We start from the raw sequence: 23064 nt of genomic DNA, 5'->3' as shown, positions 1-23064 counted from the left end.
TAAAGACCCTTCATCTGAGCACTGAGATATGACTGGGGTGACATTTTATGGAGTCAACAGTCCCTTATCGAGGGCTGTGTCTTAAGCTTTTCTCTCCAGGGTTTACCAGCACTGAACCGCTCTGATCGCACCGCTGATCCTAACACAGGAAGACACTGATATGTAGAGTTCTGAGCCACTTACTGACATCCAACTTTCGGGTGACACATGCTCATTTTGCAAAAAGAAAAGTGTAGAAAATAATGAGGGATTATGACCATGCAACTCTATGGGAACATTTAATGTTATTTTTTAGCGAATGGTTTCAACTGGAGCCTTCTCCTAAAAGTGCTTCTGTGAAACTTCTCTTATTAGTGAAAGTGAAAAGTGAAAGTGAAGTGACATTCAGCCAAGTATGGTGACCCATACTCAGAATTTGTGCTCTGCATTTAACCCATCCAAGGTGCACACACACAGAGCAGTGAACACACACACACACACCCTGTGAGCACACACCCGGAGCAGTGGGCAGCCCGGGGAGCAGTTGGGGGTTCGATGCCTTGCTCAAGGGCACCTAAGTCGTGGTATTGAAGGTGGAGAGAGAACTGTACATGCACTCCCCCCACCCACAATTCCTGCCGGCTCGGGACTCGAACTCACAACCTTTCAATTGGGAGTCCGACTCTCTAACCATTAGGCCACGACTTCCCTTATTAATGTCAGTTAATTCTAGTAATAATTTACGTATATGTAGTATTATCTATAAATATGAAATGCCTAAATACTGAGCTGTAAAGTATTATTACAATATAAATATTATTATTATTTAGAACTCTAAAAGTTTTATCTCTACTAAAAGGGCAGGTTTTTGTTTACCTCGGTGATATTCAAAGGTATATGTCTTGTAAATGAATGCATTCTCATGTTTGTTCATTTGTGAATTGATTCTTGACAGATTTAGTGATATGCAAAATGTCTTTCAAAGAAGATCTTGGTGGTATTTTGGAACAAGCCTGCTGGATGTGTTTGAAAAGCATTTCTAGCATTTATCGAGTAACACTGAAAAGGTCCTTGTTGATTTGAAAGTGATATGTGAAAATATCATGTCTCCTTTTGAAAGCTGTCAAGGTGTCTCTAAGATTGTGTTTATCAGACGTGTATTTGCTTTTAGAAAAAGAAACTGGTTGGATATTGGTGGAACATTTTTAGACAATAATGAAGAGATGTCAACAAACAGTCGAGGGATGCTCTTCACTACAGCAGAGGGAAGAAACGGACAGCACAGCAAGGCTGCCATCTAGTGAGCAAAAGAGACACGAGCCTACAATTTAGAGCGAGGACTGGACAAAAGAAGGCCTTGTCTTCATTGGCATATTTTGGCACACTGAATGGCAAAAACTTGATACTCCCTTAAAATTTAAAAGTAATATGTTCCTGAAACAGGACATACTAGATCATTTTATTTCACATCTGGCAGATGTTTTATCGAAAGTCCCCTCTTTTTTGTTAAAACATATACTGATCTTCTTTTTTAGAGTCTAATAGTATAGCTAACATTCAAATTAAATGTTTAAATACCATCATCTGTTATATTTTTAACAGAAATCCCAAAGTAACATGATGGGGGAGAAAATGAGATGGGAGTGAAAAGTGTGTTTTAATGACTTCGTGTTCCTTTATGAAGCATTTTGCTCTCTGACAAGAAGCTTTGTGAGATGCAAAATTGGTTATTGTAAGATTAGGTCGGAGGCTAAACTATATTTCAATGCTTTTGCAAGCGTAAGCAAAGTTTCTAGTGGGAACACAACAACTCAAAAGAACACAAAAGTAATTTTGCCTCACATCAAATTTGTCATATATATATATATATATATATATATATATATATATATATATATATATATATATATATATGTATGTATGTATGTATATACGTATATATATATGTATATATGTATATATATATATATATATATATATATGTATATATGTGTATATATATGTATATATATGTCAAAGTAATATATATATCAAAGTAATTCAAATACATGTATTTGAAATACACAGTGCTATTTTGTATTTAAATACATATAATCTTAGTATTTTTTGTAGTTTCAAAATACATAGTAATACTTTTTGCCAGTGAAACTCTTTATTCCACTGCCGCTTGCCTGTATCAACAAGTATACAAAAATACTAAAAAATTACTAAAATAAAAAGTATTTAAATACAAAATACTCAAAAATAGATTAAATGAATTAATTGAAAATACATTCAAAATACAAGGTATTTAAATAAAAAATAGTATTTTGTATTTCAAATACATGTATTTCAAATACTGCCCATCCCTGCTAACAGTCATGAAAAACGACTGTAAATGTTAATCTGGGTGTGATATTTATTAGAATAAACTGTAAATCATAAGTAAATTACGCTACTTTTTCACAACCGAATGGCCTCAAATGCAAATGTTAAGCTCAATAGCATTTGAGGAGAAAGACTTACAGTCATAAAACAATTGTAATGTGTTCATTTAGGTGTCAACTACAATGCACACCTTATACATTTTTAATATATATTAAAATAAATTGTAAATCATTTAGGTAAAAACAATGCCTGTGTATCCCTTTCAGGCACAATTTTGTGAAAAAAATTTTTTTCCCGATTTTTAATGTCAGAAAATAATTTCACCACCAACGCATCTAATATTCTCTCTGACTTTCCAGGTTTCCTTACGAAAATTAGCCATGGTTTTAACAAGAATAACTAAAAGCATCGTTCTTGTAGCCATGGTATGGTAACTGCAAATTAACCATGGTTTTGTTACTTCAAATAATAATTTAATATACTGTATCAAATATTAATATACTGTAAAATTGTTGTTGTTATTATAAAAATAAAAAACTTAAAATGAATTATATAAAAACTATCAGGTAATAATGACTTGTTAATAATAACACTGTTAAAATACATAATGAAGGCTAATACTAAATAAACAATTTATGTACATGTTATTACAAATGCCTGCAAAGGTAATTACTGCCGTTACACTTACAGGACAATAAAATCCTTGTGTAGGCTACTGACCTAACATTTAATTCAAATAGTCACTTAATCCTTCATTTTTGGCCACCTTTCTATATGATGACACAGCCTTTATAATTTCTTCAACAAAAAACGTGTTGACATCAACCCGTACACAAATAAACCATGGTTTTATCATAGTAAAACAGCTTAATTTCCTTTGGCATGATTTCTGAATGCTTGAGACTATAAAATAATTAGAGTCATAATAAAGATATAGACATAGGTAAATGTCGAGAGCTACAATTGTCATTTGTAAATAATACAATTTATAAATTTATTTACTTTATTTACATTTGATCAAAGTTCTATTTTCACCCCTATAGTAGGCGCTTTTTGTTGTTGTTGTTTTCATCATATTTGAGGAATTGGGGCACAACAATACAATCCTGCTTAGGGCACGCATTTGGCAAGCAGCGCCCCTGGGTCACTATGAACATTATACACAGTGTACTTGAAAAGCAATTGATTTATGGAGCTAGAAAATTAAATGATTATATATATATATATATATATATATATATATATATATATATATATATATATATATATATATATATATATATATATATATATATTACTCTGATATATACTGATATATACAGCTTTTAGACACAAGAGAACATAAGATCCGAAACCATCTGTTTGCTTCCTAACGGTTTTAACCCCGTGGTTGGACACAACATCTGTCACCCAGCGAGGGGCACGTGGGCCGTTTGAATAGAGACAGATGTTGGTTTTTCAAGCCCTGATGTCTGAGCTCATCAATCCTGGGGCGTCTGAATGCAGTGACCCCTCTGACTGTAACGACAGTGAGACCCCGCGGTCACAGCCTGTGTTCAACAGAACCACTGTATGTCTCTGTTATAATACACTCGTTGCACTGTTTCCACAGGAGTCCTGGCTCCTCTGAGAAATGTAAAAAGATAATTATTAAAAATATTTTATGTAATAGGCCATTATTAAAAAGTTCAAATGTGAACACAACAGGAATGCATAACATGTTTAATTATAATCATAACATGTTTACAGCAAGCATGTTTCATACAAAAGGGCAGACAAATAAAAACCACTGAATTTGTACATTCAAAGCTCGTTTGCCTTTGATAAAATATTAAGAGTGACAATTCAGTCAATGTGTATTGACTCCCTTATGTATAGAGTGATTATAATACTATGATACTTTTATAAATAATATGAACAAATCTATAACATTAACAATTACATTTAGTCATTTTGCAGATGCTTTTATCCAAAGGGACTTAAAGGAGGATACTTCTTAAAGAGGCAAACAGACACAGGAAGTGCTTGTGATACCAAGTTTTTGACATTGTTCAAGTAAGTACAAGCTAGAAAAAGGAATAAATATATAAATAAATAAACACATAAATAAATAAATAAATAAATAAATAAATAAATAAATAAATAAATAAATAAATAAATATATTTATGATGAAGCCAAGTAGTTTCAAAAGAGATGAGTTTTTAGCTGTCGCTTGAAAATAGTCAGGGATTCATCATTCCGGATAGGGGTGGGAAGATCATTCCACCAGCCAGGAATGGTGAATGAGAATGTTCTGGAAAGTGTTTTTGAGCCTCTTTGTGATGGTACCATGAAGCGTCTCTCACTAGCGCATCTCAGACTTCTGAAAGGGATGTAGATTCGTAATAGTGAGTGGAAGTAGGTGGGTGCTGAGACTGTGGTTGTTCTATATGCAAGCATCAATGTCTTGAACTTGATGCGAGCTGCAACTGGTAGCCAGTGTAAGGAGATAAAGAGAGGTGTAACATGGGCTATTTTGGGTTCGTTGAAGACCAGTCGTGCCGCTGCATTCTGAATCGTTTGTAAAGGTTCGATTGTGCTTGATGGAAGTTCAGCCAGAAGAGCATTGCAGTAGTCCAGCCTAGAAATGACAAGGGCCTGGACAAGAAGTTGTGCAGCATGCTCTGTTAGGAAGCCTTTGTGATGCTATACAATAATATCAGTCAAAAGTTTGAAATAATTACATTTTTTTATTGTTTTTGAAATGTATTTAAAAATGTAATTTATTCCTGTGATCAAAGCTGAATTTTCAGCTTCATTACTCCAGTCTAGTGTCACGTTATCCTTCAGAAATCATTCTGATATGCCTTTCTAATATCTCATACCATTCAAACGTTTGGGCTAATAATGTGTTTTTATTTTTATTTTATTTATTTTTTAAGATTTGCTACATTTATTTAGAAATTATGAATTAAATGTATCACAAGTTAAAGACATTTATAATGTTACAAAAATATATGAATTAAACAAATAAATAAAGTAAATATTTTAGTGTGTGTGTGTGTGTGTGTGTGTGTGTGTGTGTGTGTGTGTGTGAGAGAGAGAGAGAGAGAGAGAGAGAGAGAGATATGGTTAGAGGGGGCAGGGGTGGTTGGTTTGTGGTGGTAAATACCCGGCTGTAACAACACACATAACCGATCGGAAAGGCCAGAATTTGGCGTGGTGATTACAGTCAGAGCAGCAGACGATCACGCTATCGATTAATCCCGATATCGAGTTTATTTCCAGTACCGTTATTTGATTGGGTCAGACCTCAGCTCGTGTCATCATGCTGTAGATCAGTGTGTGGCTATATCTGTCTGGATTAGGCTTGTTTAACACTTTTAAACTCTCGGAATTAGCGCTTTCACGTCGGATCATCGGTAGATTAGTGTTGATCTCGTCTCGGGCTTTTAAGGACACTGTTTGTGTGTGTTTTACAGAAGCTCGCGAGCTAACAACAAAAGCGCTAGCACAGCCGGCTAACGTTAGTCAAACACCGGTGCCTTCAGTCGTTTTATTTGGAAACCTATCAGTGATGGACATCGGAAAGAGTTTAGCTGCTTTAATAATTAGATAAATGTACATTTGGACTCCTAGGTTCATTAAATGAATCGATTAGTTGGTATTTGTAGGTTAGCACAAGCCTGTTAGCATTAGCGACTCCTTTGTTGAGAAAAGTGGGATATCAATCACTTAGCTTTTTATTGAGGGGAAATTGTTTTTTATTCAGTCTTCGTGATTGTTTTATTGTTTATATCGTACTGTTGTTTATCTAAGACGTTCGTTTGACTGCAGCATCAGTGTTTTATTAAAATAGGAGCAGGAAACGAAAGGAAATGTTGAACAGCTAACTTAACGTTAGTGTCTCTGGTAATACTCGCCTATAGAACACGGATATTGTGTATAAATAAGGATATTTAAGATACATAGTAGCATATCTTATCGATTAAAGCTATTATGCCTTACACTTCGAGCTTAAACCAGATTTGTTTGCTGTGGACACATCTACTTCTCCTATTCATGGGTAAGACACGTTATTTAGCTACTCAATATATCATGAAAAATCCTTATGTTAAAATAATCGCTGATTATGAAAAATAGTGTTTGTATATATTTCATGCTAAACAATGTTGTTTCATTAAAATCACAGAGCAGTGCTATTTCAATGGTGCTGCTGCTGTGTGAAATGGTGTGCTGGTATTTCATGCACATACATTGTGGTTTCTCTAATGGCTAAATGGGGTTTGATTTAATTACTGGCACAGAATCGTAGCCAAACTCTCAAACACACTTTAAACATGTAGAGTAAATTAAATAACATGGCCTTTGTGTTCGAGATCCGGCTGAATGAAGGGAACAAAGACTTCTATTGTGAACGCATGTTTGTCTGTCTCTGTGATTGAATCCCATCATCTTGACTAAAAAAAAGAAGAAAAATTATCCTTTGCCCTTTGTTCTCTCATTATTAACCCCTCCACCTCTCTCTATTTTGACCTGATAGGGAATTCTCAGTCCTAATTGTTTTGGGGAATTCTGTTTGTTTGTTTTTCAAAACCCTTCCTTTCACTTTTAATTTAGTATGGAAATTTCCCTACTAAACCGTCCCAAAAAAAAGCATACACTGATTTGATCATGTTTTCATTCTTAGTGTTTCCAGCATTATCTGAATTATTTTCTAACAATTTTGACAAAACAACTCATGTTACCCAGCTGGATTTTATTACCTGGGTCACATTTGTATCAGCACAATTCACAACAAAAAATTCAGACACTGAAAGTGCAAATTCACCAAATTTAAGATTGCCTTTCACTGACCCCTGGCCATCCTTATTCTTGCAGTTGATTATTTAATAACTAATTTATGTCTATAGTGCCTCTCTAAACCACGATGTTTAAATTAGTTTTTTTTTTTTTTCATAAATGATTTCTTCTTTTTAATTGCTTGTGAAGTATCTTAAAGACCAGTGCATCTGTTCCAGTTGCCAGGTCTGTTGCTTGCAACTGACCACAACTGACCTATTGATATAGGCGAGCTGAAATATCCTCAGAGTCCATCAGTTGTTCTACATTTGTTGTGTGGCAGCGAGCAGGTTTGCATTTGTGTTTCCCCTTCGCTGTGCTCCCATCATGCAGTCAGCTGCTGTTAGCAAACCGACATAAGGGAGGGAAACCCCAACAGATGATCGGCCAGCTCAAACAAGACACCCTTCAGGGCTGACGTGGTCATGCATACAGAAAAGTAGTCTATTGTGAAAAGCATGCCTATAGAATACTGCACAAATAGAAGAGTGCCATGCCATTGGGACATAGTCAGATTTAATCGCCCTCAGTTCTATTAGGTCATGTTATGTGGCTATTAGATGGTTTCTTCTGATTAGACTGTATTGATGTTGGATTTTGGTTGAAGGTGGCATACTAGAACATGCCAAAATAGTTAGCAGACATCACTTATTTACCATAGCAGTTGCTCCAGGTAGTCTCTCGATTATTCAGACCTCCCTCATCACCGTTCTTGGGGTGAATTGGCCTTAAGCCAGGATTTCAGTCCAACCCCTTTGTTGATAATAACTGTTTTGAGTTTTTCTAGCATTATATCTTTCAAGTTTAGCAGTTTAAAAGGTTTGGATAAGCCGTGGCTTCGATCAGTCAGAACATGTTAAAATATTAGCCGAGGGTTATGCAGGCCTGATGTTCATGGCTTGATCTCTTAAATGTTTTAAAATACATTTCAAGCAGCTTTGGTTATGCTGTGGGCTTAATTACAATGTAGGTTCAGCTGCATTCCTTTTTTAATTTTGAAGTGAAGCATTGTATCTTCTGAATTGTTGTGGGCGTTTGAACCAAATTTCGCAACAATGCGGTAAGCTTTCTGGGTCAGTCTGTCACACACAAATGGGCTGTTTTTCGGTTTATGATGATTCACATTGTTCCTACTTGCGTCCATCTGTAGATTAAATTTCAACCCTTGGTGTTCAAAGCCCTGCTGCACACCAGATTTAATTCAACGGATCAGCTCCTTGCCCCCTTTAGGATTTCATGTACACATTATTGCTTTCTGCAGCAGAGTAGGGTCATATGCATCTTCATTTATTTGAATTTTTTTTCTTCCGTTTTTACAGGCAACACTGTTTCATCGCAGCACAGCGAGAACGTTTATGTATCAAGCATGTCAAATGGTGAGTCCTGACTTCAGGTTTGATTTACAGACACGTGCTATATATCTTGTCTATCAACCTTCAAAGCAATATAGTGTAGATTACTTTTAACCAGAGTTAGTTTCTGAAGTCCTCAAACAGGGAACTGTATGTGCCTCTGCAGATCAAAGGAATGTAAGACACATAAACGCTCATGATATTTGGCCCAGATTAGTCTGCACGTTACCTCTTGCCTAACGGTTTACTGAATAAATACTTGCTACTCTTTTATCCTCCCCATTTCATTAACAGGCCTGTTGTCTTTCCAGCATTGCTTTGAAGGGGAGTTTTGGAACTATATTAGTGTACATCAGAAATTTTTATAATAATAATAATTTTTTTTGACCAGTATCCACTCACCACCTATAAGCATTTCAAAACATTATTTCCCATTCTAGAGATTAAAAAAAAAAACAGAGTGAACAAAAACAGTGCGTGCTTAATTATTCTGCAAGTTAATATTCTGGTCTTAATCACCCATTATGTGTTGAAATGTGCTTAACCTTTGTTTTTGTGGTCTTCTCCAGCCTGTGGAGATGTAGCGGAGCAGATAAGGGCATCCAGTGGAGTGATCACCAGCCCTGGCTGGCCCTTTGAATACCCTTCTCACATCAACTGCAGTTGGAACATCAGGGCCAACCCTGGAGAGATCATCACCATCAGGTAACACCTCGCCACAATACTGCACTATTTGCCCTTCCACTGATGCAGTCAAGAGCTGATCAATAATAAAGATGTTCTTCACAGTTTGCCTTAATAACAGGCTTAAGAGTTGTGGTCATACTGATTCCTGCAGTGGTGGTGGAGTCTGATTTTCTGTACCAATGCACGCAACTGCGTTTGCTAAAACAATCGGCCTCTTTAGATACAGATGCAAAACTTTCTATTTATTTTTGTCACTTCTTCAACCGAGATCTTTAAGGCAGAGCAGCATCTCTTGAATTATCAAGAGGTTCGGTTTGTATTTTTGAGTTCTGTCTTGGTTTAAAGGAATAATTCTGTGGGTTTTTTAAGCTGCTTCCACCTCAAACTCCCTTTGAAGGCTTTTTTCTATTTCTATTTTTATGTTGCACATCTGCTCTATTCTTGCGCTGCCTGTTAGCTTCAGCCAGAGTGTTTGTTTGCATCTTTATCCTAGAATGGTGTCCATGGTTACTAGCACAGAAATAGAACAAATGGGTATTTTTTCCATGGGATGTGATTTTTGTGGTAAATGCAGCAACTCGCTAATTCAGTCTTACAAAGATTGGTTCAGTTTTCAGTGAGACGCATGTACCACAAGTATATCTTTATTTTTATAGGTATTTAGTTTGGTGGAGTTGATACTACTTTATAACAATACGCATTCAAGTCTTGATCTATTGATTTTTGAGGCATGTCATGCAACAAGATGCAATCGTGTGCCTAATTTTAATGGACTCTGGTGACCGGGATGCTGTTTTTCATACCGTCTCGTATCCATACCCAATGTTCCTTTAATCAAAATCGGTTGTATTTTTAGTTTTCAGGACTTTGAAATTCAGAGCTCACACAGATGTGGTTTGGACTGGATCTCCATTGGAACCTACAAGAACCTGGATGGGTACCGGGCCTGTGGCTCGACTATTCCTGCCCCATACATCTCCTCTCAGGATCACATGTGGATCAAGTTCCACTCTGATGACAGCATGACTGGAAAAGGCTTCAGGCTCTCTTACATAACAGGTAGACCTGCTATTTATATCCATTTAGATACAGCCGTATCAGAACGGATGCTTTTACGCACATGTCTCACACTGCCATGCGACACTCGTAAATTCTCTTACTCAAATTGTATTTGGTTACCGAAAAATTACCTGCTTTTCAAGAACACATTAACGTCATTCTTGAATTGGTTTCTTTCTAAGGCAAGCAGCACTGTTGTCATTTGTTACAATTTAGTCTAGAGGGTTTTGGAAAAACTGGACAATGATAAAATGTAATTAGATCTCACAGACTTGGGTTGAATAAAGGAAGCAAGTCATGTTTAGAGACCAGAATTTTATAGGCACTTGGGAGTTTGGCTATTTTTTGCTGACTATAGATATAAAAACTCATACTTTTTGCTGTTGCACGTTACAATCCTCCTCTCAGGGTTTCTGCAGCTTTTAAAAAGTCCTAATTTGCCCTTAAACAAATTAGGGCCTAAAAAAAATTCCTTATATTGGAGCAGAAAGTCTTAAATTTCTAAAGTTATGGCATTAAAATGTTGCAAGCACTACAAAAAAGAAAAATAGTTGTCAGTATTTTTAAGTACAAATATCTAAACATACTTAAATCAAGATGGATTTACTTGAGATCCAAATTGAGCTTGTTTTTATTAGGCCTTGTTTTGTGAGAAATTGAATGAAATTTGAATTAAGCTGATTATTACATTTACATTTAGTCATTTAGCAGATGCTTTTATCCAAAAGTGACATCCAAATGAGGACAATGGAAGCGATCAAAATCAACAAAAAGAGCATTGATATGAAAGTGCTATTATTCAAGTGTATTTGTATAGCGCTTTTCATGATACAAATTGTTGCAAAGCAGCTTTACAGAAAATTAAGTTTCTACGATATATTTAGTAGTATCTTATCAGTGGTGACTGTCAGCTTAATGCTGTGTTCACACCAAACGCGAATAACGCCTCTGGCGCGAATGATTTCAATGTTCATGCAAAGTCAAAGCGTTTACGCGTGTATTGAGGTCTTGCGGCGCGAATGAGGCGTTTAGCACGGTGCGGAAGACGCGAATTCGCCTCATTCGAGTGAATTGAGCGTCTGGCACGTTATGCGCGAATTGTGCTTTTGTGCATTTATGTGTTTGACGCGAATTTGCGTCTGCCGCACGAGTTGAAAAATTTGAACTTTGGCGTCAATTCGCGCCGCGTTAACCAATCAGGAGCCTGCTCAGGAGTCACTCATTCAACATGGAGGAAATACTGATGTTGTCAGTGAGCAGTCAACCGGAGCTTTATGACACAAGTATCACACACAAGTTCATATTTCAGGAATAAAAAGGACCTAGTATTTATATAGTATTTATATAGGTTTACCTATTGATTCACCGCAATGTCCGAACTGTCCTGAGCATGTTCACGTCGTCTTCTTCAGCCAGCGCGAGACGCATCGTCGTCTTGTTTTACAGCAGATCGCAGACTTATAAGTGCATTACCGTCACCTATCTCTCAAATGGACCATTGACACGCTCTACAATCTCAATTTGGAGTGTCAATGGTCCATTTGAGAAATAGGTGGCTTTTGAAGATGGCCAAGGACTCAGCTGCTGGGATTGAGTTGGGCAGGTCTTTCCACCAGGAGGGAACATTTAATTTAAAAGTCTGTGGAAGTGATTTTGTATCTCTTTGGGATGGCACATTCAAGTGACGTTCATTTGCAGAACGCAAGCTTCTAGAGTGGACATAACTAAAGGGGTGCAGAGCCAGTGGTGGTTTTGTAGGCAAACATTAATGCCTTGAATTTTATGCGAGCAGCTATTGGAAGCCAGTGCAAATGGATAAACAGAGGTGTGACGTGCAATCTTTTTGGCTCGTTAAAATATATTCTTGCTGCCACGTTCTGGATTAATTGTAAAGGTTTGATAAAACTGGCTGGAAGACATGCCAAGAGAGCATTGCAATAGTCCAGCCTGGACAGAACAAGAGCTTGAACAAGGAGGCGTGCAGCATGTTCCGAAAAAAAAGGGCCTGATCTTCTTGATGTTGAATAAAAAGCAAATCTGCAGCACCAGGCAGTATTTTTTTAAATCAGATTTTTCTGAGCCTGTTGGCAGATATTTGACTTTTTTAATCACATTCGCTTCACTTCGATACATTTCTCAGAAAACAAGACCTTAGAAAGGCGTTTTCGTATTCTAGTAAAGCAGTTTTGGTTTGTAAAATTGAAAGTTGAATTTTCAAACATTAAAGTGCTGCTAATACAGCTTATTGCATTCTCCTTAGTCTTACATTTAGACAACACACAGTTCCTTATAAATTTTCTTCATTTGGTCTTTAAAAAACATTACATCTCTTAAAATGGGTAATATCTTTGTGTAATCTATAGGGAAATCGGAAGAAGCCAGCTGCAAGCCTGAGCAGTTCCACTGCGCCAATGGAAAGTGTATCCCAGAGTCATGGAAGTGTAACACCATGGATGAATGTGGCGATAACTCAGACGAGGAGCTGTGTGTACAGCCTAATCCCTCCTCATTCTTCTCCTTCCAGCCTTGCGCCTTCAACCAGTTCCCTTGTCTCTCACGCTACACCCGTGTTTACACCTGTCTACCAGAGACGCTCAAATGCGACGGCAGCATTGACTGTCAGGACTTGGGTGACGAAATCGACTGTGACGTGCCCACCTGTGGTGAATGGCTGCGCAACTTCTACGGTACTTTCAGCTCGCCCAACTATCCTGACTTCTATCCACCTGGCAGTAACTGCACCTGGCTGATCGACACCGGCGACCACCGTAAGGTCATCCTGCGCTTTATGGACTTCAAGCTGGACGGCACAGGCTATGGCGATTATGTTAAAGTCTACGATGGACTAGAAGAGAACCCCAGGCGTCTGTTGCGTGTGTTGACTGCATTCGACTCTCGAGCCCCTGTAGCAGTGGTGTCATCTTCAGGACAGCTTCGGATACACTTTTATGCTGACAAAATCAATGCGGCTCGAGGCTTTAATGTTACATATCAAGTAGATGGTTTCTGCCTGCCATGGGAAATCCCATGTGGAGGGAACTGGGGTTGCTACACTGAACAACAACGCTGTGATGGCTACTGGCACTGTCCCAATGGCAGGGACGAGCTCAACTGCAGCAACTGCCAGGAAGACGAGTTCCCATGCTCGCGAAACGGTGCCTGCTACCCACGCTCTGACCGGTGCAACTACCAGAACCGCTGCCCGAACGGCTCTGATGAGAAGAACTGCTTTTTCTGCCAACCTGGAAACTTCCACTGCAAGAACAACCGCTGCGTTTTTGAAAGCTGGGTGTGTGACGCGCAAGACGACTGCGGGGACGGAAGCGATGAGGAGAGCTGCCCAGTAATCGTACCCACACGAGTCATCACTGCCGCTGTAATCGGGAGTCTGATCTGCGGCCTGCTGCTGGTCATTGCTTTGGGCTGCACATGCAAACTCTACTCACTCAGGATGTTTGAGCGCAGGTTAGTGAAGCCACTTCACCAGACTAGAGCTAAAACAGAAATGGATAGTTCAGGGAAAATATATTTATTATGGGGCTGTCAATCGATTAAAATGTTTAATTCATTACACGATGTGGCCATTAATTAATCTTATCACTCTTCAAATGCGGACAATAAATTTCCCACAAAAGATTATTTAAACCATTATTGTTACATGAGAAATGCATGAAATAGATATTAAATTTTTTTGAAAGATTTTTGTTTTTATTAATATGGATTTATTTATTTTTTTCAGGTTTTCTTTTTATTAATATTTAAAAAGATTTTAATGAAATTATAATTATTGAACTAAAACTGCCAGTAGGTGGCAGTAAATGTCTTAATGAGTAAGTAAGAGTCATCCATTCATTTGATTCGTTCAAACAGCTTGATTCATTTAGAAATTGTTCACACAACACACAACAGTTCTGTCGCTTTAATAGGTAATATTTGCGTTGGCAAAACTGAGCAAAACATCGCTTCAGTGACATTGCTTCGGTGATATTGCTTCGCTATACCCAGTGTTTCTCACAGACTTACACTCTTTGTATGGTGGCACTTCCCCACAGGATATTTATATAGGTATGCATGTTTACTGCATTAAACCTCAGTTGATTTTTATGCTGGTCTGAATGAAAACCGCAGAGAGACTGACTGAATTTGGTGAATTTGGAGCAGCAGAAATAGCCGTTTCTCCGGTAAGGCTGTAATCAGAGCAGGGCTGTGCTCAACAAATGCTACTTTATCAGGCATTATAGGAAAGATGAAATGAAAATGACATCAAAACTTTTCTGAAGACAGTTTGCTTTAAATATACATTCATATTAACACCTGCCCCGCATTTTGATTTTGAAACATGCATGGTTACGCAATGAAATCTAAGCCTTTTGGAAAATCAGTTTGAGGCGGTCAGTTTTGTAAATAAATCAATGTATGGAAAATGCTGATGTCATATGATATAAATTTAATACAATATCTCATACGGAGCATGTTCCCCCAATCTCTTGAATTTAAGGGCATTTAACTGCATTTTAGGCTACATCATTTGGTGAGTTGATGCATGTATGCATCACCAATAAACCTTTTAGATAAGATGACATGCATAGGGTGGGTTGTATATGATAATTGCATTTTTTTCATTGTTAATTAGATTAACTTATTAAACCAACAGCCCTAATTTATTAATTTGATCAGTTTATGCTTCTGTGACTGTACCAACTACCAGTTAATGGGGTTGTTGTTCTTCCAGGTCATTTGAGACTCAGCTCTCTAGAGTGGAAGCCGAGTTACTGAGAAGAGAAGCTCCTCCATCATATGGGCAGCTGATTGCTCAAGGACTGATCCCCCCAGTGGAAGATTTTCCTGTCTGCTCTGGAAACCAGGTAAGAAGACTACATAGTTTACACACCTAATTTACACACCCGATTCAGATCATCAGCTCATTAGGAAAGGGCTCCATGAACTCAAATGAGTTTGTCAGATAAGGCAGACATGCAAAATGTGCAGAGCAGTGGGTGCAGAGGAACAGGACTGAAAACTAGGGCTGCACGATATTGGGAAAAACTTTTATTTTTCTGCGATATATATATTGCGATATGAAATCTAATCAAATTTTTTCTTACAAACAAAAATGGGATGAGCACACTTTCTCATTTTAAATGATTTAAACATCGACACCATCATGTCATTTGATTAATATGCGCGAGGGAGAGAGAGCAAGACAGCGCTCGTGTTGTTTGAAGACGGTGAGCGTGCGGCCGGGGCTCGCTCGCTTGCGCTCTCTCTCTCTCTCTCCCTCTCTCTCTCTCTCTCTCTCTCTCTCTCTCTCTCTCTCTCTCTCTCTCCCTCTGTCTCTCTCTCTCTCGCGCGCGGTCTCTCTCTCTGCCCTGTTAAACTGACAGGACTTAAAATTTTAAAATTGCTGTGCAATTAATCCGCGAATCACAGCGGGGAGCAGCTGGCCTGTACAGTTAATGAATAATGGATCAACTACGACAGCCTACATCGCACATCCTGCGATGTGACTATCGTGGATTCGTACATCGCGATATCGATGCTTAAACGGCACATCGTGCAGCCCTACTGAAAACCACTGGTTTAAATTTTAGTTGGCGTATTGGCTAGATGAAAATGTATGAGCCGAGACAAGCCTTCTCTATTGTAGGCTTGGTAAACTTGCATCAAGGTGCTGTCTGACTGACCTTGGAAAATTTCCAGATAGTATGAAGGTTGATGGCTGATCTTCATGTTTAGGATGACCTTGGGTAACACTCCCTATTGTTCTTGGTTTCAGGCATCTGTTTTAGAAAACCTGAGACTGGCAGTTCGCTCTCAGCTGGGATTCACCTCAATCCGGCTCCCCACCACAGGACGCCACGGCAACATCTTGAGACGCCTGTTCAATTTCACACGTTCACGGCGCTCTGGTTCCCTCGCACTGGTGTCTGCGGACACAGAAGAGGGTGCTGATGGCAGCACCTCAGCTCGTGAGCCGGAGAGGATTGGCTCTCGCCGCGGACTCTTGCCCTTGGACTCCGACGATATGGACACTGAGAGTGAGCAGCATCCCCGCAGGGAGGTCCCAGGAGCTGCTGGAGGCCTGATGGCCCCTCTGCCACAGAAAACACCCCCTACAACAGCAGTGGAAGCAATTGTTTCGGTGTCTGCCAGCTCGGCTCCACTCGTCAGCCGGGAGAGCAGCATCTCTGAGAGCATCTCCGAAAGTTCTGGAGTAACTGGATCCTCATGTACTACTACTGCTACCACTACTTCCTCAAGAAGCCCCTTCAGCAGCGCTCTTAGCCGGGTCACCCGCAGCCTGCGCTGGATTCGTTTCTCTTTAGGGCGCTCTGGAGATGGAGGGTCAAGTGGCATTGGGCAGAATCACAGCCCTCTGCGGCAACTGGAGCAAGGAAGTGTGGGTTGCACTGGGGTTGGCATTAGAGGCGAGGATGAGGACGACGTGGAGCTCCTCATTCCCGTCTCAGATGCAAGCTCCCTGGACAGTGATGAGAGCTCCAGGCCACTGCTGGAACAAGGCCTGGAGCAGGCCTTCGGGCCCCACCTGACCCCCGCTGTGGTCTCTCTCAGAGGCCGGCTGGTGGGTAGGGATGGCCCCTGTGAACACTGTGGAATTGTCCACACGGCGCGGATCCCGGATGCTTGTCTGGAGGCGACGGCTAAAACAGAAACTAGTGACGATGAGTCACTGCTGCTCTGTTAAGACTCAGAGGAACTCCCTGACTCGGTACATGACCCATATGACTCTAAAATGCCCCTGCTTACAGCTTGCCATTTCTGTTATCGCCCCCTAGTGGAGCGGAGGTTTGATTGTCTTCAGACAAAACGGAGAGCTTCAGAAATCAGGTACTTTTAAAGAGTGGTCTGTAAAGATATAGAGTACAAGAGCTCCCCAGTCCCACTGTCCCTTCCACTGTGCAATATTAGTATTTGTTGATGTTTACCAGGACAAAGTCTATTTTTCTGAAGAGTCAAATTAAGCTCACGTAGAGTCGAGAGTGAGCCGCTCTGCTGTTCTCAGTATGGGAATGCAGCACAAACAGATGTGTCTATCCTGGACAGTGTGGGACATCAAAAGACTGAACACATTCAAGCTCTCTGAAAGATTTGTTACCTAACCTTTAATTTATTTGTACTTTTGATGTCAGACTTTTATTTTATTATTTTTAGGAATGGTTGACCCAAAAAATGAAACGTCTACTCACCCTAATGTTGTTCCAGACGGGGTTTCTGTTGTACAGTTGTTGTGAAAGGTGTCCTAGCAGCTCTTTTCTATGTTGTGCTAGATTTGGCATAAGATTTTTTTTTTACTATTAACTACAGTCATGCAGAAGTCGTATGGGCTTATTTGAGGGTCTTCTTTTGTTAATTGTTTTGTTTTACCATGTAGTTTCACTGTGTGGAAAAGAGCAGCTTGGACATTCTGCAAAGTAGCTCAAAGTTTGTTTAGGGGTTTGTTAAATACTCCTAAATTAAAGTAATTTTATATTTCTTATGATAAAGTCAAACAGGTTTGGAACAGCTGAGTAAATGACAGAATTATCATTTTGGGTGAAATTATTCTGCTTGCAAAATTTGGGAGATCAAAGACAGTTTGGTACGTTTGTTCACTTCAGTGTGCGTTTGTGTCCCTGCTGCAGTGGTACTTGGTGCATTACCTGCGATTTATGAGCATGGGACATTTATTTATAACTGATTATAATCTGAGAGGGAGCTACTATTTTTAAAGGATATTGCATTGTATAACAGCCTCTTTTGTTTGTTGTATTTATTGTTTTGTAACTGTTAACCTTTTGGTAACCTTACTGTTTTGGTACTGAGGAATCTTTGTGTGAGTGTGTATTTATTACTGGTTTTCATTTCGATAGCTTTTACTTGAAAAGCATGTCCAGCTGTCTTCTGCTTATATATATATTCTATACACACATACACAAACTTGCAAAAGATATATAAATAAAGATGAAAATATAAATCTTTACTGCACTAAAAGAATAAAAGTGTTCATCCCACTTGTGGTGGAATTGTTTTTCTTTTCTTTTTTTGTCTTTTAAGTGAGCCAAAGCCAGTTTAATTTTCTCCAATCTAATTGAGGCTTAAAATATATGTATTTGTCAAAAACCCCTAACTGTATCTAGATTAAAATATAAAATCTATTATGAAAACAGCACTTTGCAATGCCTTAATTTGCAGCGCCACACAGTGGCCATTCTTTTAGAAGAACCATAAACCATTAAAGGGATAGTTCACCCAATAACCAAAATTATGTCATTAATAACTCACCCTCATGTCGTTCCAAACTAGTAAGACCTCCGTTCATCTTCTGAACACAGTTTAAGATATTTTAGATTTAGTCCGAGAACTCTCAGTCCCTCCATTGAAGCTGTGTGTACGGTATACTGTCCATGTCCAGAAAGGTAAGAAAAACATCATCAAAGTAGTCCATGTGACATCAGAGGGTCAGTTAGAATTTTTTGAAACCTCAAAAATACATTTTGGTCCAAAAATAACAAAAACTACGACTATTCAGCATTGTCTTCTCTTCCGAGTCTGTTGTGAGAGAGTTCAAAACAAAGCAGTTTGTCATAACCGGTTCGCGAACGAATCAGTCGATGTAACCGGATCTTTTTGAACCAGTTCACCAACGAACTGATTCGTTTAAAATGGTTCGCGTCTCCAATACGCTTTAATCCAGTGCTTATTCGGTAACATCGAATATGCATAACATTAGTGAAGATCCATTTTTCATAAAAACTCTTGGACTAAATCTAAAATATCTTAAACTGTTTTATGAAGATAAACGGAGGTCTTACTGGTTTGGAACGACATGAAGGTGAGTCATTAATGACATAATTTAGATTTTTTGGGTGAACTAACCCTTTAAAACTTTTTTACACTTGACAAAAACATATCATAGCCACTTTATTCCTGTGAGACAATGGATATTGTACATTTCAGCATACATTTGGTGTAGTTTGGTGGGGGGTTTTTTCATAAAAAAAAATAAAATTAGAATGCCCTTTAGTATATGAGAAAATTATTGATAGATTAATCAATTATCAATATAATCATTATTTGCAGCACTAGGCATTTTTAATAAATTATGAGAAATCAATTAGCCAGCACTAAGAAGTAAGATTAGTTAAACATTAAACAATAATTGATCTGCAAGTAAACAAACATTGTATTTCATTATGATTTATTCATTTTAAGCTGGATCAGGTGTGTTTAATGCTGCAGTTAAACGGTTTCTGTACTATTCTAATATACTATTTAAAATATAAAAATGACTGATACTGTAATCCAACTGTGCAAACAAGTAAAAAATTTTTTTTAGAAAATGTGTATGTAAAATGTGTAATGAGATTACTTTTTTAACAAATGTCACAGGGATCACATTTTTTAAAACTATTTTTTATCATTTTATAGTTTTACAATATTTCAAAGCTGCAGCAGTGGGGAAGATGCATGAGATGTTAAAATTAATGCCCATATTTAGGAATTGCATAACTACATTTACAATAGATTCAGTTCACAAACAACTGAGAGCCATGACCTAAATATGGGTTTATGGATCTGAGGGCAAGTAAACAACTGAAAGCCTAAAGCAAGTAGTGGGCGATTCTACTTCATGACACTTCTCCTTTGTGAATCTTTTATTTCAAATCATTGTTTCAAAGTGCTAAAGACATGTGATTGGCTGCATTAGCCAAGCCCCCCATAAACACACAAAACATGTCCAACAAAGGAATAAAATACAAAAACATTGTTCTGCCTCTGTTAGAGGCTGTGTATAATTTACGATGTACATTTACATTTATGAATATTATAATTTCGTAGTTGTTTAATATTCTGTATAAGTTTCATTTTACTTGCCGCTATTATGCAAGTTCCTATGTTAGGACTTTTATTTTGACGTGTTTCCACGAGCAATGCGCATTGGGTAACAGGAAATAACGAGCTCATGGTGCAGTGAACGCGTGAGAAATGTTTCTGTTGCATTTGCGTCAATCTTTCTTCTAATCCCTGCCGTAAGCATTGGCTGTAAGTTAATTTGAATCATTTATCTGTTTAGTGTATATTGCAGGAGTTTAAACGTGATATTTAAATGTTTATGTTATTGCAGATTGGCGCTAGTGCGCTGTATTGATAATGCTTCTAACCTGAGTTAGCAATGTATCTATATACATTTTACTTGTTACATTGTTAATAAGTATGTCATTCTGATTTATATTAAGTTTTTTATATTTCTTTCATTTATTTACAGTTTTACTCGGTTCAATGGCCGGTGTTTTTGCCCATGTAAACTGCAATACTATTAAAGGAGCAAGACGCTCCTATCCTGGCTCTTGAGCAGAGTTTGGCTTGCTGTTTATATATATTCACACTTCGAAAGCAAACATATATAGAGAACAGTACAGTAAAAAGCCATGGATCAGCGGGTGCAAGAAGAAGTTACAGATGTAAACATGGAAAGTGGAGGAAAAGAAAAGGCATCTTCAGAGGTCAGTTCTAAACGCTCATCATCTTCCTCCAAGTGTTCTGTGGCCAGTGCTGCCGCTAAAGCTAGAGCCTCCGCGGAAGCTGCACGTGCCAAGATGGCGTTTGCAAAAAGACAGCTTGAAATGAAGCAGGAGAAAGCCAGGCTGGATCAGGAGAGAGCTATGGTGGAAGCGAGTTTAGAAGCATTGGAAATTGAAAAGGAAGCTGCTGTTGCTCTGGCAGAGGCGGAAGCGTTAGAGACAGCAGTAGCAATGGAACGTGACGACAGTCGCAGTGAAAAGAGCATACTTTCCTCACATGTGATTTCAATGAGAACAGAAGAGTATGTGAAACACCAGTCTCAGGTGAGCTCTGACTTTGCTACCTTACCTCTGGATAACTCTCTGTTAACCTATGTGAAAGAATCGACTCCACATGCGATAGGAAAGTCTGAGAGCATGAACGCTGCATACGACGGCGGCGCAGATACCATTCAGGAGCGGAACATAATCTGTCAAGGTGAACGTCAGCAGCGAGCAAGATATCCAGAGTCACTGTACAATCTGCCTCATTCCATACCAAATACTGCTTCTAAAGTATCTCCAAGTCAAAATCCTGCTTCACAAAGCTACGCAGCCCATCCAGATATGCAGCATTTCTCTCAAAGTCAAGCCGTGCCTATGTTAGACTTTGCTAGATTTGTAGCACGTAGAGAGCTAGTCACCACAGGACTTAGTAAGTTTGATGATAACCCAGAGAACTTCAGAGCGTGGGAGTCTTCATTTGTTAATGCTACACAAGACTTACAGCTCTCAGCCAGTGAAGAATTAGACTTATTAGTTAAGTGGCTGGGGAAGAAATCATCGAATCATGTGAGAAGGATTCGAGCTGTGTATGTTACTAATCCACAAGCAGCTCTTCAATTGTCTTGGACTAGACTTCAAGAATGTTATGCCACTCCTGAAGTGATAGAAAGTGCTTTATTCAAGCGCTTAGATAACTTTCCACGTCTATCTCCAAAAGACAACACACAACTCAGGGAACTCGCAGACCTGCTCATGGAGCTCCTTGCAGCTAAAGAAGACACATACTTACCGGGGTTAGCTTATCTCGATACCCCTCGTGGTATTAATCCCATAGTGGAGAAGTTACCAGTAAGTTTGCAAGAAAAATGGCTGTTCGCTGGTTCACGTTTCAAAGAAGAGAAAAAGGTCAGTTTTCCCCCATTCTCGTTCTTTACTCATTTCATTTGCAGTGAAGCTAAAGCCAGGAATGATCCTAGTTTCAAGCTCTCAAGCAGTAGTTATACAGCCGTCAGAAACAAAAAACCCCTCTATAAACATGGTGCTAGCAGAGTTCCTGTGTCAGTGCACAAGACGGATGTGTCCACGAATGATGAGTCATATTCAGTTAATGTGAAGGACACTATCAAGAGAGACTTGACGAAGTACTGTCCTATTCATAACAAACTGCATCCTCTGTCAAAATGCAGAGCCTTCAGAAAAAGATTGTTGATGGAACGCAAGAACCTCCTGAAAGAACATAAAAGATGTTTCAGGTGTTGCTCTCCAAATCATGTAGCCAGAGAATGTCTCATGATTCTCAAATGCTCCGAATGTGATTCTGACAGACATTGCACAGTTATGCATCCTGACATGGCCCCACCCCTCTCTACACCTCTGGTGCAAGAACCAAACACAGAACAACAGGTCAACACAACCCCAGAGGTAACTTCAAGGTGCACAGAAGTTTGTGGAGAAAGTACTCCAATGCGATCCTGTGCAAAAATGTGCTTGGTGCGTGTATTTCCTCAAGGACAGCAGGGACGAGCCATCAAGATGTATGTCATCATTGATGACCAGAGCAACCGCTCACTGGCAAAAGGAGAGTTCTTTCGTCTGTTTGGAGTCCAGAGCAACCCCTCTCCATATTTGTTGAGAACATGTGCTGGTTCCATAGAAATGTCTGGAAGGAAAGCAGTCGGCTTCCAAATAGAGACGTTGGATGGTAAGATGTGTCTTGATCTACCACCACTAGTAGAGTGTAGCGAGATAATGAGCAGCAGATCAGAAATTCCCACTCCAGAGGTCGCCCTTGTTCATCCACACTTGAAACCTTTGGCACAGTTTATCCCAAAGCTAGATCCTGATGCTCAGATCTTAATATTGCTAGGAAGAGACATGATCCGTGTACATAAAGTGAGACAACAAATTAACGGGCCTCACAATGCACCCTTTGCACAGCGGTTGGATCTAGGCTGGGTGATTGTAGGTGATGTCTGCATTGACAAAGCTCATAAGCCAATGGTGAGTGTCT

The 23064-nt window shown here is 38.9% G+C and overlaps 1 protein-coding gene across 1 annotated transcript; it reads left to right on the top strand.

Annotated features, from left to right (window-relative positions):
- Window positions 1–5448: 5448 nt before the first annotated feature.
- On the top strand, window positions 5449–18282 carry lrp12 (low density lipoprotein receptor-related protein 12). Its single transcript, XM_059556828.1, has 7 exons — window positions 5449–6392; window positions 8488–8544; window positions 9090–9225; window positions 10064–10266; window positions 12630–13731; window positions 14999–15131; window positions 16043–18282. The coding sequence occupies exons 1-7, from the start codon at window positions 6326–6328 to the stop codon at window positions 16970–16972; spliced, it is 2628 nt and encodes an 875-aa protein (XP_059412811.1). The 5' UTR covers window positions 5449–6325; the 3' UTR covers window positions 16973–18282.
- The last annotated feature ends 4782 nt before the right edge of the window (window positions 18283–23064 follow it).

This window comes from Carassius carassius, chromosome 8 (genome assembly GCF_963082965.1).
Source record: "Carassius carassius chromosome 8, fCarCar2.1, whole genome shotgun sequence".
Classification (NCBI taxonomy): domain Eukaryota; kingdom Metazoa; phylum Chordata; class Actinopteri; order Cypriniformes; family Cyprinidae; genus Carassius; species Carassius carassius.
Note: the sequence above shows the minus strand (reverse complement) of the source record. Positions and strands in the feature narration are given on the sequence as shown.

Excerpts from the sequence above, each read along its gene's own strand:
- lrp12 (XM_059556828.1), top strand. The coding sequence starts at position 6,326 with ATGCCTTACACTTCGAGCTTAAACCAGATTTGTTTGCTGTGGACACAT. Across the intron at positions 9,226-10,063 it reads GGAGAGATCATCACCATCAG|TTTTCAGGACTTTGAAATTC; the intron begins GTAACACCTCGC and ends TTGTATTTTTAG. Across the intron at positions 13,732-14,998 it reads CTCAGGATGTTTGAGCGCAG|GTCATTTGAGACTCAGCTCT; the intron begins GTTAGTGAAGCC and ends TTGTTCTTCCAG.